Source organism: Amaranthus tricolor, chromosome 8 (genome assembly GCF_026212465.1).
Source record: "Amaranthus tricolor cultivar Red isolate AtriRed21 chromosome 8, ASM2621246v1, whole genome shotgun sequence".
Classification (NCBI taxonomy): Eukaryota; Viridiplantae; Streptophyta; class Magnoliopsida; order Caryophyllales; family Amaranthaceae; genus Amaranthus; species Amaranthus tricolor.
Genome location: NC_080054.1, coordinates 28,376,425 through 28,392,288, shown reverse-complemented (window position 1 = coordinate 28,392,288; position 15,864 = coordinate 28,376,425). Strand labels below are relative to the sequence as shown.

Genomic DNA, 15,864 nt, shown 5'->3' with positions numbered 1-15,864 from the left:
AGTGAAATAAGTAGAAATAGAAGTATTAAAACTTGGTCCATACTCAGACTAGGGGTAGCCACTATATCTGGAAAAATGCGTGAACATAGATTGAGGTGGTTTGATCATGTGCAGAGAAAGACTTTCGACGCCTCTATAAGGAGTGTAGAAAGCATTATAGTAGAGAGTAAGAGGAGTCGAGGAAGACCCAAGAGAACTTGGGATGAGCAAATAAGAGTTGACTTGCATGAGTTAAACCTCTCTGCGGACCTGACTAGGGATAGGAGCAGTTGGAGACGACATATCCATGTCCCAGACTTTTGATGTCCGCTTAGTTTTCCGTTTAGTGCCCGTAACATTATGCTCTTATCGTTTCCTTTCTTTTAGTTCTGTGTTTTCCTCTGTAGTAGCTCCCTTTTTTAGACATTTAAGTTATCTTGCATGTGTAATCACGTCTCTTTATCTTCCTCGAGCCGGGGGACTCCTTTGGCCGCGCTCTCCTTTATGGGTATGAGTTGTCGTCGTCTTTCCCTCCCCAGACCCTGGCCTTAGTTTCTATGCGCGGGATATACTGGGTAGGATGATGATGATGAAAACTTGGTCCATATTATTCTAGTATGCACCAAGTCCACACAAGAGTTTCTTCTCATTAAATCTTAATTAAACTAAAAAAAATAATAATAAGCTAATCAAATTAGAAAAAAATAAAAGCTTCTCTCACAAATATTTGTAATTTTTTTCAAACGCCCAAAACCTACCCAAACACCAAAATGGCCGGTTTAGTTCCAAGTTCCAACTTGGTTTCCTAAAATAACTCTGCCTCAGTCTTTCTTAATTATTGTTTGCGGCGTGCTCGGAAGACATACTAATGGCGACGGAACTCGAAGAATTGCTTGATTTTCTATCATCCCCGTCTCCTCCTGTATGTTTCTTAACTAAAGTCTCTATCTTTTTTCTTTCTTTGTGTTATCAATCTTTATTCACCGAATGTATATATTGAATTTGTATCGATTGTTCCCCTTTGCTAGATTATTCAACTTAAATTATTCTTACTTATGTATCTGTAATCAACTAGACTTTAATATATGAAGAAAGATTTTGAATTTGTGTTGAAGACATTTTTCCTGAATTTCACAAGTATTAGTTTGTATAATAAAGGGTTGAATTCAATCAAAGTGGGTTTAGGATTGGAATAGAAATAAAGGGAAATTTGATATTCCGACACAAAGTTAGTATGGCTTGCTGTAACAGAGATAGTTTTTGGGGATTTTAAGGAGGAGTGATCGTTCCTATTTCTTAGAGCACTCCCTCTAGCTTGATCGGAAGCACTTATCCTCTGGAGCGCACACTCTCCCACATAACATGATATCCCTTTATTGAGAATTTCATATTCATGAGTTACAAGTTGGTAGCCTTTGGGAATGCCTTTAGTCTCCACATTAGGGACATTCCATACTCTTCCTAAGGGAACTACTACGTTCTCTTTGTTTTGATTAATTCTCTCCATATCTCATTTCTTATCAATATCAAACACATTATTCTATTCGACTTGGTATTGTGGTGATTGTTTCAACCCTTTTCAAGTAAGTGCATATAAGAGTTGGTGGTGTGTTAACCTTTGGAGTTTGGGGACATGGTGATATTTTGCTTATTGGAGATACTCACTGAATATGCTCTTAAGGAAGGGACTCCTTCTCGACGCACCAAGAATCTAAATTACATCTTTTCAACCCTTATTCTTTGGGTTTTTTTTTTTTTTTTTTTTTTTTTTTTTTTTTTTTTTTACCATTTTATTGGGTATTCCTTACTCCTATTATCCATATACATTTGTCTCATTATACGTACATCTTTATTTGAATGTGGTTATCCCACTATATATTACAACATGGCCTTATAGTTTAGGTACTTTACTTTGCAAAGGGGTTGGCAGGAAATGTTGATAAGGTGCAATAATTGGTTCCATTGTAGGATTGATCTTCTTTGGTACGTATGTGGATAATCTGAGTGAGCACTTTTTTGGTTTTGCTTTGCACTTTGTTTGGAGAGAATATAATAGAGGGAATAAAGAGGAAGGAGAGATCATTTTCATTGTTGGAATATCAAATTGGATGAGCGATGGGAAAAGGAATGAAAATATTAAGAGAAGAAAGTTAACCTATCACATCAAGAACTAAGAACAAGCTAAATCATCGGTCTGAAATCAAATGTGTGGAGCTTTTTGAGTCAAGTTGATTCCGTCCTGCATACATATTCCAATACTGCGGTAAATATAATCGGCTTGTGTTTGTAGTGTGAGTATGAATTTTAGTATAGATAAGTATTGATGATGTGTATTTATAGCGTGAATATGAAGTTTAGAAAACTGTTGCTAACAAATTTTTCCCACCCTTCTTGTTGCCCCTGCTGATAGTATCCTAGTATGTTGCAGGGTTTTTGATACAACAATCATGAGCATATGGAAGCCCTTTTCAATTTCCTTCCAACTTTTTCTAACTTAGGGAAGATTTTGTTTGTGGGGAAAAGAATGAATTTAATTCTTTGTAATTCTTCCCTTCCCATTTCACAACCCACTCAATTATCCAAATAATGAAGATGAATGTATTGCTCTACCTTCTCAATCTCTATAAACTTTTTTCGCCTTCAAAACAAAATCTTTGTCTTTCCTTCCTTTGTAAATTACTATCAAAAGGGAGTGTTAGATAGTGGGACAATAAATTTGCCAATTCATAAGATTGGACATGATTTCTATGTAGTGCTTCAATAAAAGCTTCTTACTTCTCTAGTGTGATTGTTCAAGGAATGACTGTTTGATGAAGGGTGATAAGGGTAAATTTAAAGATGAAATAATTTCTAGTTAAAGTGGAATTAGTTATCGGGTATCATGAAAGGAAGAATAACAACTTCTGTGATAATGGGGGTGATAGTTGAACTATTGATCATACACTTTGTTTTCGAGTTTTTGGACATAAATCTTTTCCCAGGGCATAATCAAGTATACAAAATTATGTTAGCTTTGTGGATGAACTTGATCAGTTGTAAATGATATAGCCTGAAATTTTAACAATAATTGACGTATGCTTGGTCTGTCTAACATCAAACTTACATAGAAGTATACTCTAGCAACTGCAACAATAAGATGAGTGTCTATGGCCCATAACCCTGTTCAACTTGTACAATTGGTAGGTCATGGTTTGGCTCTTGACCGTGCCTGATGTACTTGTTGGTGCGTTTTAAGAGCAGCTATTTTAGCATAATACATCGTTTACAACATTCCATTACAATACTTGTAGCTTAGCCCAATTCAAAAAAATTATTGAATATGCAGGTTTGGCATGCTCTTGTCACTTCAAAAATCATTCTCTTTATACTATGTGTTCAGAATTGTGATCTGCCAATCGTTTTTTATTCTTGAATATCTAAGCAACTCCGATACATTTGGAGTGTCCTTGTTGTTCTTGTCTTGTAACTCTGACTTTAGTTTCATTTTAATGTATTCAATTCTAATGTTGCGGCTACTAAGACCCCTTTTATATCATATTCAGGTGAAAAAGGCAGCAGTGGATATTGTTCGAGGTTTAACTGGATCTGAAGATGGCATGCAAGCCCTTGCCAAATATTCTAAAGTGGTGCTATCGAAATTATCTAACCTCTTGGGGGATCCCAAGGTGAACTTATTGCCCCTCAACTTGAAGTCCATTCTTGTTTTTCCTTTTTCCTCTCATAATTTGAGCTGGTTTAGTGTATTGAGGATGTTATTTTGATGGAGCTTAGGCAACTAAGTCAAGTAGCTAGGATATTCTGTTGAAGTAAAAACTGCATTGCAAAAAAAGAGCAGAGAGTCATTCCACAGTTAGTTCTGGAGCTTCTTAATTGATTTTGTTATTCTGTTTAAAAGATTGTACTTGGTTATTGTTTTATATGTGACTGTTGTTATTAATGTAGAAATGTGAATCTGTTCTCCCCAATCTGTAGGAATTGAAATGAACTTATTAGAACCAAACCTGAATTGGACTTGTTAGAACTTCGTACTTATAAAGTATTAAAAATGTGAGTGAAAGTGATGGTCATAATTAATTAAAACTCTTTTGTGGTGAACTCTTTGAAATCGAATATAAGTTCTTAATCAATGTGTTGTAAACTGCTAAATCACAAAATGATAATAGGAGGATAAAAACGGGATGTGAGATGTAGATTTCTTGACCATTCAAATCTTATTCATTTCCTTTTGTCAATGTTACATGGTTATCATTAGGTTTATGGGTTTCTTATATTGTTTCTTATTTGCATTGTGTTTAACTGATGTAGCATTCTGTCTATTAGCTGCATAATCTTGCTTACATTGGGCAAACCATTGTGTTGTAAACACTTTATTTTATTTAGAGGTATAAAAGGTTCCTTTGATGTTATATGTAGCGTTAACTGTTACTATAATTGCAGGAAGTATCGGAACCTGCCGCTGAGTCTCTTGTAAATTTATCCCAGAATTCCGATCTAGCTGGGCAGATGATATCAACAGGAATGGTTAAGCAAACTATGGATATTTTATATAAGCCAGAATCTACTATCAGGCGATTACTCGTTATGCTTTTAGTAAATCTTACTCAGTTGGATGCCGGTATTGCTTCCTTACTTCAGGTGCTTTGAGTGAGGTTATGATTTTGTCACCCATTTTCAATGCATTCTCTATTTTTACAGATTCAGAGCACAAATAAACTGTCACACATGTATCTTTGCATCTTTTACTTTAAATGAGAATTGGAACAAACGTCTATGATTTGTTGGGTAACACTTTACTCATCGTGCAATTCGTTGAGCTCATTTTATCAGGAGCCTTGTATTTGTTTTCTCTTCTTTGCAGTAGCTGCCATAAGACTAAGTAGCCATAGTTTTATTGTTTGTGGTATAATTTATTTCACTAGTTGTTTGGGCGAGAGTGTGAAAGTCCTTTTTTTATTTGTGCTTGCTTTTCAGGCTGAAGATGAGAAGCTACAAGGACTGTATGTTAAGAAGCTTGTGAGATCATTTTGTAGATCCCCTGACGAGAACCAAGGTATATCAATTAGTTTAATGCTGGATGTTAACTTTCATTTGCATTGTTTACGATATCACATTTTAACCAAGGTCCAAGAGATGAAGAGAGCATGGAATCATACAAATAATCCCTGATTCTTAGAATCCAGGATTTGTGTGATGATGCCGTGCAAGAACATATTTACATGTTCGACAGGCTATAAGAAGATGAGAAAAGACAAATTAAACTAAACTATATTCAACATTAAGCTGGATTCAAAATTTAGCTTTTTAGCAAATTAACCCAAATTCCAACTTTTATAAACCAAACCAATTTGTAATTTCACAAATCTAAAGATGAGAAAAGAAGAATAAAAAAGAAATATATGATTGAGGAAGAGAAACAATTAAATTCAAACAAAGACCGATAGAATCTTCAAATGGGAGAACTGAAAAGATGAAAATAGAAGAAAACTAAAACTGCAAGTGGTTGAAAATGGAGGATTTCAGGATAGACTTATTAATTACACCATATCATGCAAAGTGCAAACTAGTAGGTAATTTCATGATTTTCCTCAAATCAAAAAATATCCAATTAACTCTAATTTGTGGGAGAAGAGAAAAAGAGTGAACAATATATGAAATCAGGTAGATGAATTGCGTAGAAACTCCATGATTCTCAAATGAAAGGATTGAGTTAAATAGAGGTGCCCGTGAGATTAGAAGGTGAAGGATGAACTTTGCTCAACATGAGAGAAAAATAAAGGGAGAGAGGACTCGTGAATTTGGGATGTTGCGATGGTTCCGTAGTGCAAAACATCGCTTGTATCACTGCATCGTTACCGTGTTGTAAAGGTTTTTGAGGTTATTCTGATCATAATATAAGCCGCGATATCTACAAACCATCCACATTGTTTGCAATAGTGGTTTAATGATTGTTAGCTCAATTGTGAGTGCACTTACTTTGCATAATGGATAGTTCACATGGAGGTGACTTTACTAATTAACCTGAGTGGACTAGTTTAAACTTCAGTGCAATTAATGTTATGTCGATATAAGTAGTTAAGAGGAAGTTTAATGACGGCAAACATACACATTTAATTGTTTTTTAACCATAATTGGCATGCATAGCAATTTGAAAAAAAACAAATGGGGTATGCATAGTAACCAAAAAGGGGAGGAACTAAAATTAATTTGGAAAAAAGAATTGGATATTTGTCAAAGAACGAGGAACTTTGAAAATAAGGGAAGCCATATGAGGTGTATATTGAATGATGATGGACTTTCATCTCTAGAAGAAAACATATATAGGTAAATCATAATTTTGTTGTCTAATAGGAATGAAACTTTTCGTTAACTCTTACCATAGACTCCCTCCATTATATTAAAGTGTCTTTCAAGGTTATACCTTCATATTAGTGGCTTATTATTATTATTATTACCTGGTTATATTTGTAATTTAAAGATTGACTTGTGTGATTCACTCATTGTTTTGAATAACAAGTATTATTACATTGGAATTGAAGTAACATATTTTATGTAAATAGAATATTTTGCTTAGCTATCTAGTATTTGGTAATAAGGATGGAGTGCTTATATTTATATATGGCGAGCTACCCCTCATTACTTACATCGGTTTTATTCTTCTTTGTGATTTTCTTTCTCCGTGTCTCACGTCCTGCTTACTACACATTTCATTTCCTTTATTGTCTTTTTCCATTGTTGTGAGCTTGTGGCTTGACCTTTATGAGTACTTGAGTTTCTTGTTTTATCAGGTGATCCATTTGAACATGTTGGCTCTATACTTGTGAACATCTCAAAGAAGGAAGCAGGACGAAAAATTTTGCTGGACCCCAAAAGTGGGCTTCTAAAGCAGATTATTATGCAGTTCGATTCGACAAGTCTACTACGGAAACAAGGGGTATGTTACTGGGAAGTCGAGTATGTGTATTCTACATCTTTGTTGAAGATTTTATGCACCGTTCTCTATGCTAATTTCCTGTTAGCTGGTTTTTGCATATATCTTAATGTAAACTCGGGAAGGATATATTCCATCTTGTAACTGGATGGGTTACAAAATGAGTGGTTTTAGTGTAAGCTTCATTTTCACATCATCTGTTTGCAACCCAGTCATGCTTTTCTTGTTAGTAGCGCATATAATTTGGAAGTCGTGCACCAACTTCTTACTGTCTCGTCTCGTGCTATTGCTAATTGCTATCTTACATCGTAATTGGAAGTTGAACACGGCCATATTAAACTGTTCATGATTAAACTTCTACTCTTTGGTTGTAGGTTTTAAATGTTTGACATCAACATAAATATTTATATCTCGACTTACAGGTCTCAGGAACTATTCGTAATTGCTGCTTTGAAGCTGAAGATCAGCTGGCAAACTTGCTGTTAACTTCAGAGTTTCTTTGGCCAGCTTTGCTTTTGCCTGTCGCTGGAAACAAGGTAATTTTAGGTTTATGAATGCTTAGCTAGAGGGATTTCTGATGCTTCTAAATATCAGAAGTTCTACATGTCTTAGACCTATTTTTAGATAAGTTCTGTGTATTCTTTGGATGCTCATTAGACCCATGAAAATGGATAAAAAGAAACTATCACATAGGCTCTAGAGTATGGGTGAATATAAACGTGTACGTTTATTCTGGCCCCAAGCTTATGTTGGTCAGGCCATCCGAGTTATTTCACGTGTATTCTCTTCGCCATCTCGATGACTAGAAATAGAAGCATTCTTTTACATATGCTGTTCAGTTAGCTATTCCTATGCAAATTTTCATGTTTCAATGCCGGTCGTCTTTCCTTTGCCAGATATACGATCATCAGGACACATCCAAGATGCCTCATGAACTAGCGAATGCTCTTTCAATTGAGCGTGAACCAGTTACTGATATTGAGATTCGTGTTCAAGCATTAGAGGCTATTTATTTGATCGTCTTACAGGTGAAGTTTTAATAAAATATTTTGAACCTATTTACTTTATATAGAATTGGCTAAAATGCTCTTTCAATTTCTGCTCTGCGATATCAATTTTAGAATTGGCTAACGACTAACGTGTGGAGTACGTGTAATCTCTCAAAACATTGATCCTGGTTCCAAATATGGAGTTGAGCCCGTATTAAAGATTTCAATACATAGATTACTACTCAAATCTTATTGTATAGTATTCTGAAATATTTTCGTGTAGGGGGCTGGCCGAAGAGCCTTTTGGTCTATTAATGGTCCGAGGATTTTGCAAGTAGGTTATGAAGATGAGGAGGATCCAAAAGTAATGGAAGCTTACGAGAGAGTTGGTGCCCTGGTAATCTTCTCTCTTTCTCGTATTCTCTCGCTTTCTCCCCTTCATCGGTCTGTTGGGTAGGGTTGGAAAAAAACTGTGAATCGCTGAATGCTGATACTTCTTTTTTGTTTTACAGTTGGTCGAAACAAGTGGGACCGAGTAAAGGTCGACTGCATCATTTAATACAGTCAGACATTCCTTTAGGATCATTTGTTGCTGAAATATATATGCTTCCGAAAGAAGAAAAAGAATTTAGTTTGTATCTTCTGTTTTTTGATATGTAGGAATTGTAAGGACTTCATGGTTGATTTTATTGATATTAGGGGATTTAGATCATGATTTTAACCCTTTTTGTTGTTCATAAATGAGAGAACAAGTTTTTGGTTTTAGTTTTTATTATGAAATAAGTTATGTCAATTTTATGGTAGTGCTTTTATTTTCAAACATTGTTGTTCAATATTTTCCATTATCACTAAAAAGTGAAAATACCATTTTTTCAAGTACTAACAGATGAGAATAAAATAAATTTTGTATAAGAAAAATAGATGTTATTAAAGTACATTAAGTGTGATTTTAAACATCAAATTTTCCATTACTATTTCATCATTTAATATCAACAATTAAATAAGGGTATGATATCTTTTATTCCTTCCTAGATCTCCATTATGGCTTATACTACCGATAATCCGAGATAAACTTCATTTGATAATAATGAATTAATGAAGATAATAGACAAAAATGCAAGGTTACCCATTTTTCATGTCAATAAATGCTGAACAATTTCTTCTTGTATGCAACGTCGGCTTCAATTTTGAGATTAATCAGAAGATGAACAAAAACTTTTACAGCACAATTTCTGCCATCCTCCTAAATCTATAATAGAAGCAGTTTCACGGCACTCTTTTACTTCAGAATTAGGGTTAAGGCAGATGTTAAATCAACTGTAAAACAGCATCAAATTACCTCAATTCCTCCAAATCTCTTCAAAATTGATATCCCAACAAAGAAACATGAAAAATGATGGAAGGCGTACTGTTTCTGGAATTAAATGTAACGATTAAAAATTCAACTTCCAGAAAACAAGTAGATCACGCCAAAAAAATAGTGGGGGAAGCTTTCTCTAAACTATCAGAGCCAGGTTTCGATCCTGGGACCTGTGGGTTATGGGCCCACCACGCTTCCGCTGCGCCACTCTGATTTGTTGATATATCGTTACAAATTATTAAATTTATATTAATCTGTATTTACTGAGAACACGCACTGGTTCCGTAATGTGTTTTTTTTCTATTTTTTTTTCAATTTGTTGATTATCTATTTATCTTCATTGCACATATAAAAACTCTCATCTATTTCTTTCAAAAAAAAACTCACTTTTATTCATAGACCAAAATACTATAAGTTCGCCTCAACAAATGGTTATTGAATATTTTTTCTAATTATAATTAGTTTATGAGTTGTTTATTAAATAAAGAAATTAAATTTTTTCAAAGTAAATTATCGTCAAGCTTTCCTTTGACTTTGTATCTGAGAGTCATTCTCCATACAGCCTGAGTAGGGAGTAGGGATGGAGAAAGGATAAAATTATAGTGTATCACACATCATTTGCCCCAGTTGGGCTGACTATTGGTATGAATTTGGTGAGTAGTCGGTGGATATGGGTATGTGTATGAAAAGTGCTACCCGCCATGGGTGGTGAGTAGATTGTAAGTAAAGGGACTTACCTCCCTCATATCCACCCGCCCCGCTCTATAGCCATTTACCCTTTATCTACAATGTACTAATCTATTTGTATATTTTTATTGAAAAAATATCAAAAAGCATAGTATGGTTTAAACAATATTAGATGTACGATTAAATTTGTATGAATTTACAAAGCGCATAACATGAACTTGGAGTGAATGTAAGGCGGATATAAGGTAGGTATACTCAGTTGGCCATAGTGAACGAGAATGTGTTTGAATGCATACTCAGGTGGATAGACGTGTGTATGAAAATTCTACCCACCAATGAGTGGTGGGTATGAATATATTAAGTGCATATAAATATAGGGATAGATACACCGCATTTATCCGCCCATTGAGAAAGCATATCAAAATAACAACACGGTAGCTGAGATAATATATAACCTAATTCCCTTGAGCTTAAGCAACAATTGGACTAATGATTTCTCATAATTATTATTTTTCATTTGTACTATTTTAATGTGATTTCTTTTAAAATCCTTTTAGATAAGGTATAACTTTATGTAAAGTTGAGTATGAAATAATGAATTAATGTATTTAAAATGGTGAATGCATGTGCCATATTCTGAAATGCTAAGTAGTCATGTAATACTGAATAGTTAACTGGAGGTAGTGGTTACTAGTTAGTAGTTGGGCATCGTTTAGTGATTCAATGATTGGTTAATTGGTATTGGAACTTTCTATGGGATTTCTTACTTAGGGATGAATACATTATGGAAGTATCATATTTGTAAACAATTACAGCTAATTAATGTCTTCATGAAAAATGTCAATTATTATGTTGTGCAGTGTCATGTCTGACGGGTCGCACTTTTATATCAAAAAATAAGCCATCGATCATATTTCGTATCGATTAGAGGTAAAATCTAAATTTATTGTGTGCGACACACCCGTATCCCAAACTTTTATACTTTGCAATGTATGCCTTATTATGAATTGCATCATGCCACGCCAAAATCCGGTCGTGTCCTTAATGCCTGCACATTGTTCCGACAATGCCCATATCTCCTACAAGTCCACCACGATCACACTCTTCCCATGGTCGCACCTGGAGATAGAAGTGCATCAGGTTGGCATGCAGACCACCTAAACATGACATGTCTAGGGCTTAGTATGTTGTGGGTAGGCCACCTAAAATAAAGAAAAAGTATGTCACGATCTCTAGTAGGAGAGAGGCTCAAAGACTATATACACGAATCGTCCCAGTTAACATGACACTTGACACGATATTAAAACACAAATTTAGGGCCAACTCTTTTTGCAAGTTCCGGGGAGGATGGGTAAAAGGCAAATCATCATAAGGAGGTCAAATTCAAAAGAGCCCTCAAGTCGAGAATGCTCCGTAGAGAAATTCCTTTCAAGGGAAGACCTGCAAAAAAAAAAAATTAAGAAAAACATCACACAAAATAAAGCACAAACCTAGAGATAAAAACTAACAGCACCAAAGAAAAGCAAAACATCTATAACACCACTAGGAAAAACTTGAGTACATAAAAAGTAGCTACTGAGACTCATGGCATAGGTATGGCATCTCCAACTATTTACGTTCTAGGTCATGTCCTTTGAGAGGTACAACTCAGCTAGGTCGTTCCTAATTTGTTCATCCCACGTGTTTTTTGAGTTTACCACAATTCCTTTTTTCGTCTATTGTGATGCTTTCCAGTCCGCCCTTCTCAAGGGTGCATCGCTAGTCTTATTTTGCACATGGTCAAACCATCTCAATCACATTCACACATCTTTGTAGAGAGATGTGCAACCCTTAGCCTATCCCTAATGACCTAATTCTTGATGTTATCTCTTCTCGTATGATCTCACATCCATCTCAGCATGCATCCACATCTCTACTAATTCTATCTTTTTCTCGTGAGATATCATAACGACTAGCATACCAACTTATATAACAAGGCAAGTCTAACTGCCACATGATAGAGTTAACCATTTAGCTTAAGCAGAAACTTCTAATCACACAACACCCAATAATTGCCCTCCACTTAAGTCATCCGACTTGTGTTCAATGCGTTACAGAGGGAGTATAAACCAACAAAAGAAAACACACAATTCATACAGTTGGCCTCAGCTCTCTCTCTTTCCAATAGATTGCAATTTTAATAATTGATACAAGAATAAAAAAATCAAATCCACTAAATCGAATGAATAAGATACAAAATAAGAGAAAATTAAAGACGATATATAAATAAAAATTAATTTAAATGGTGGGCACCGAGCACACACTAAAATAAAAAATATGATAATTTTATAGGATACTTGAAAAGAGTAGATCTTTAAAATTTAAATATCAATAAATAAATAAAATAATTAATTCAATAAATATAGGGTATTACTAAATATCGCCACCTTTTTCATTTTATCGCCACCCTATATATAATGAATTTCTAAGACTGCCCCTACATAATTTTTGAACTCAAAAACTGTAACATCTCTCTAAAACTCTCTAAAAACGCTATGTTAACTTAAACAAGTTAAAAGTGTACATCGAATAACAATGGCGAACCAAAACGAGCATGATAACGATACGGTAAGTAATTAATCGATTCAAAATTTTTCAAAAAAAAAAATTTTCCAGAACCCCCAGTCGCCCAAAATGTGCGACCAGACCTAGGGAGAGTCGCACTTTTTGTGCGACCCCTCCTAGGTTAAGTCGCACTTTTTGTGCGACTGGAGGGTTCTGGAATTTTCTTTTTAAATTTTTTTTTTGAAAAATTAATTATTTTTTATTTATTATAATTATTTTTTAAGTTATTATTATTTATTAAATATTATAGTAAATTATTTTATTTATCATATATTTATATATATTTTTGTGTTTACTTAAATTATTTATTTATGTTATTTTAATTTATTTTATTATATATATGTATTTTATTTAGTAAAATTTTTTATTTCATATTTTTGTATTGATATTGTTAATATATTGAAATTTGAATTATTAAACTAATTGATATTGTTAATATATTAAATAGTTTAATCTTTTAATTATTATGAATAAATTTATATTTGCAGGACTTTGAAAACTTAGGGGATAATGTAGATTACTCTGATAGATTTGTTAGCGATAGGAAATTTGATTCTGTAGATGATTTACATGCTTGTGCTGATGAGATAACACTAAGAATTGGTTTTCAATTTACACGTGCTTTATATAAACAAAAGGAAGGACGTTTAGAGTGAGTTTGTACTTAAGATGTCACCGCTATGGTAATATAAGGGGTGATTTGCATAACTTAGACAATGTTGCCCGATCTGGTTCCAAAAGTAGGGCTTATTGGTGTAAATCTATGATTTTAGGAAGTAGTCGTAAACCAAGGGAAAGACCTTGGACGGTAAGAGTGTTTCCTGGTGAAAAAGGAAGACATAACGACCCGTTCTTGGTGTACAGAGATGGTCAAATAAGAGTAAATAGGATGATTGTCGATATTAGGCAGCACATACAAGATCTCAGTGGAACTGGCATGCAACCAGCGTTTATAATGACTTCAATTAGAAGCAATTTTTCTGGTTTTTTTGCTAGTATGAATCAAATTTATAATGCAAGACAGTCAATAAGGAGAGAAGAGATGGATGGTAGGACTCCTCTTCAACACTGTCTTTATATGGCCACAGAGCATAGTTATGTAGTTTGGACAGACTTGGATAGTAAGGGGCAGTTGAGTAGATTATTGATTGCAAATCCTACATCTATGCAGATGATACGTTCATGGCCCCATGTTGTGTTGATAGACACAACGTACAAAACTAATAAGCAAAAGTGGCCCCTTTGCAAAATAATTGGAATGACACCAACCAATCACAACTTCTTGGTTGCGTTCTGTTTGATGCGAGATGAGGCGACTGTGTCTTATTCTTGGGTGTTGGAGAGGTTGAGGGATATTTACGACAGAGTTCAGACACCTAACGTAATCGTAACAGATCGAGAAGAGGGTTTGTCTGCAGCTATTCGTGTTCTCTTTCCAGGTAAACAAGTTTTAATGATTAATTGTTGTCGATCTATATATATATATATATATATATATATATATATATATATATATATATATATATATATATATATATATATATATATATATATATATATATATATATATATATATATATATATATATATATATATATCAATTAATTTTAAATTTCTTTTAATGCAGATATACGACATTTATTATGCGTATGGCATATTGGCAATGACGTGGAGAACATGGTCGACAAATTGTGCGGCGGCAAGAGAAATCAACAGGGGTAGATATTCAGGCAAACAAAATGGAACCCTTTGGTTAACAGTCTGACGATCCCTGAATTTGAAAACAGGTGGGAAGGGATTGTGTCTACTTGGTCGACTAGGAACAGGAGAGTCGTGCGATATTTGGCTGGAACATGGATTGCTCACAAAGAGAAATTTGTGCGTGCGTGAACGAATGACTATTTGCACTTGGGTAACCAGACTACCATTAGAGTCGAAAGGCAACACTCGTCCTTCAAGTACTACCTGGGTAGCGGTAATAGCTCATTTGATACCCTCTTTAAAAGAGCACACGCACAGACAACGAATCAGCAATCGAGGATAAGACAAGCTCTGCAGGATTCTATGAATTTGATTTCAAGGACGTCGCGACTTAATTTTTTGAGACCGTTGTATCGTCATGTTTCGATATTTGCCTTGGAACAATTGATGATGGAGCACAACTAGATGCTAAACTTGGGGATTTATGTTTTTGACAAATGCGATTGTGTACTTCAAAGAACCCACGGATTACCCTGCGCGTGTTACTGTTACATGTCAATCAGATCTCATGGTTTGTTGTACTTGGACGATATACATCCATTTTGGAAAACGTTAAAGTACTTAGAGGCAGAAGAAGACGCCAACGAAGAAGTACGGCACGCAAACGTCGATGATAAAGAGTACTTTCAATCGTTGATGGATGAAGTTTTAAAAGTCGACCCCGCAGTTGTACGACGTATGTCTCAGGTACTTGAACATGAACTACACCCTGATGATACCGATATACCTGAGCCACAAGCAAGTCCACCGAGGAAAGGAAGACCAACGACAAGCAGAACCCTCAGGAGAAACAAAAGTGCGTTCGAGTACAATATATCATCCTCAAGGGGTCGCGGATTCAGATCTTCATCACGCGGGAGATCTAGTGGTAGATCTAGCAATCGATTAAACCAATCCTCAGTCGGAATTAACTTCAGTTTCAACTTATCTGGTACCCGTATTTCCTTTCCTATAATCATATATGTTTTAGATCAATTGAATGATATTAATATACTATTATTTTTTCAAATGGTTCAGCAGGTCGTGATTTTTCACTTTTTCTGTGGCCAAATCACATTCCGTATATTCTTCCGCCGTACCTGTTTGGTTGGATTGATGTTATAGGTGACGGAAACTGTGGATTTAGAGCTATTGCCGTCACAGAGTTAGAGGGCGAGTAGGCATGGCCTCTTTTATGACGTGCAATAAGTTTGGAAATGGAAACGCATAGAGATCAATATGCACGCGTGTATTTATCAGCAGAGTTGGTGGAGAATGCTATATACAGAATTGGTGCCCATAGCAAAGGATCTGCCCCGTACAGTCACTGGATGGAAATGACAGCATTGTATTCTGCAGCAACGTTTCTCAACATTGCAATTGCGTATTATGGTTCTGCCGATGGTAATCCAATGTATAATTGTTTAGTGCTTCCGGTAAGGAGAACAGGGGGAATGCTTGGCGTTAATAAACTTATACATATTCTTTGGGTGAACGGGAATCATTATCTTCAGCTTTTAATGAACGATGATTCATCTCCACTGCCGCTAATCCAGCAAAATTGTAGAGCAGCAGCT

The 15,864-nt window shown here is 34.9% G+C and overlaps 1 protein-coding gene across 2 annotated transcripts; it reads left to right on the top strand.

Annotated features, from left to right (window-relative positions):
- Positions 1-733: 733 nt before the first annotated feature.
- LOC130820952 (uncharacterized) lies at positions 734-8,713 on the top strand. Of its 2 annotated transcripts, none has more exons than XM_057686518.1 (9): positions 734-901; positions 3,522-3,644; positions 4,417-4,614; positions 4,951-5,029; positions 6,765-6,910; positions 7,330-7,443; positions 7,804-7,935; positions 8,180-8,293; positions 8,409-8,712. In XM_057686518.1, exons 1-9 carry the CDS (start codon positions 848-850, stop codon positions 8,433-8,435), a joined length of 987 nt encoding a protein of 328 aa, XP_057542501.1. In that variant the 5' UTR covers positions 734-847; the 3' UTR covers positions 8,436-8,712. The 2 variants fall into 2 exon arrangements, with proteins under 2 accessions (XP_057542501.1, XP_057542502.1); XM_057686519.1 differs by lacking the exon at positions 734-901 and adding an exon at positions 1,834-2,242 and having other exon boundaries at positions 8,409-8,713.
- Positions 8,714-15,864: the final 7,151 nt, after the last annotated feature.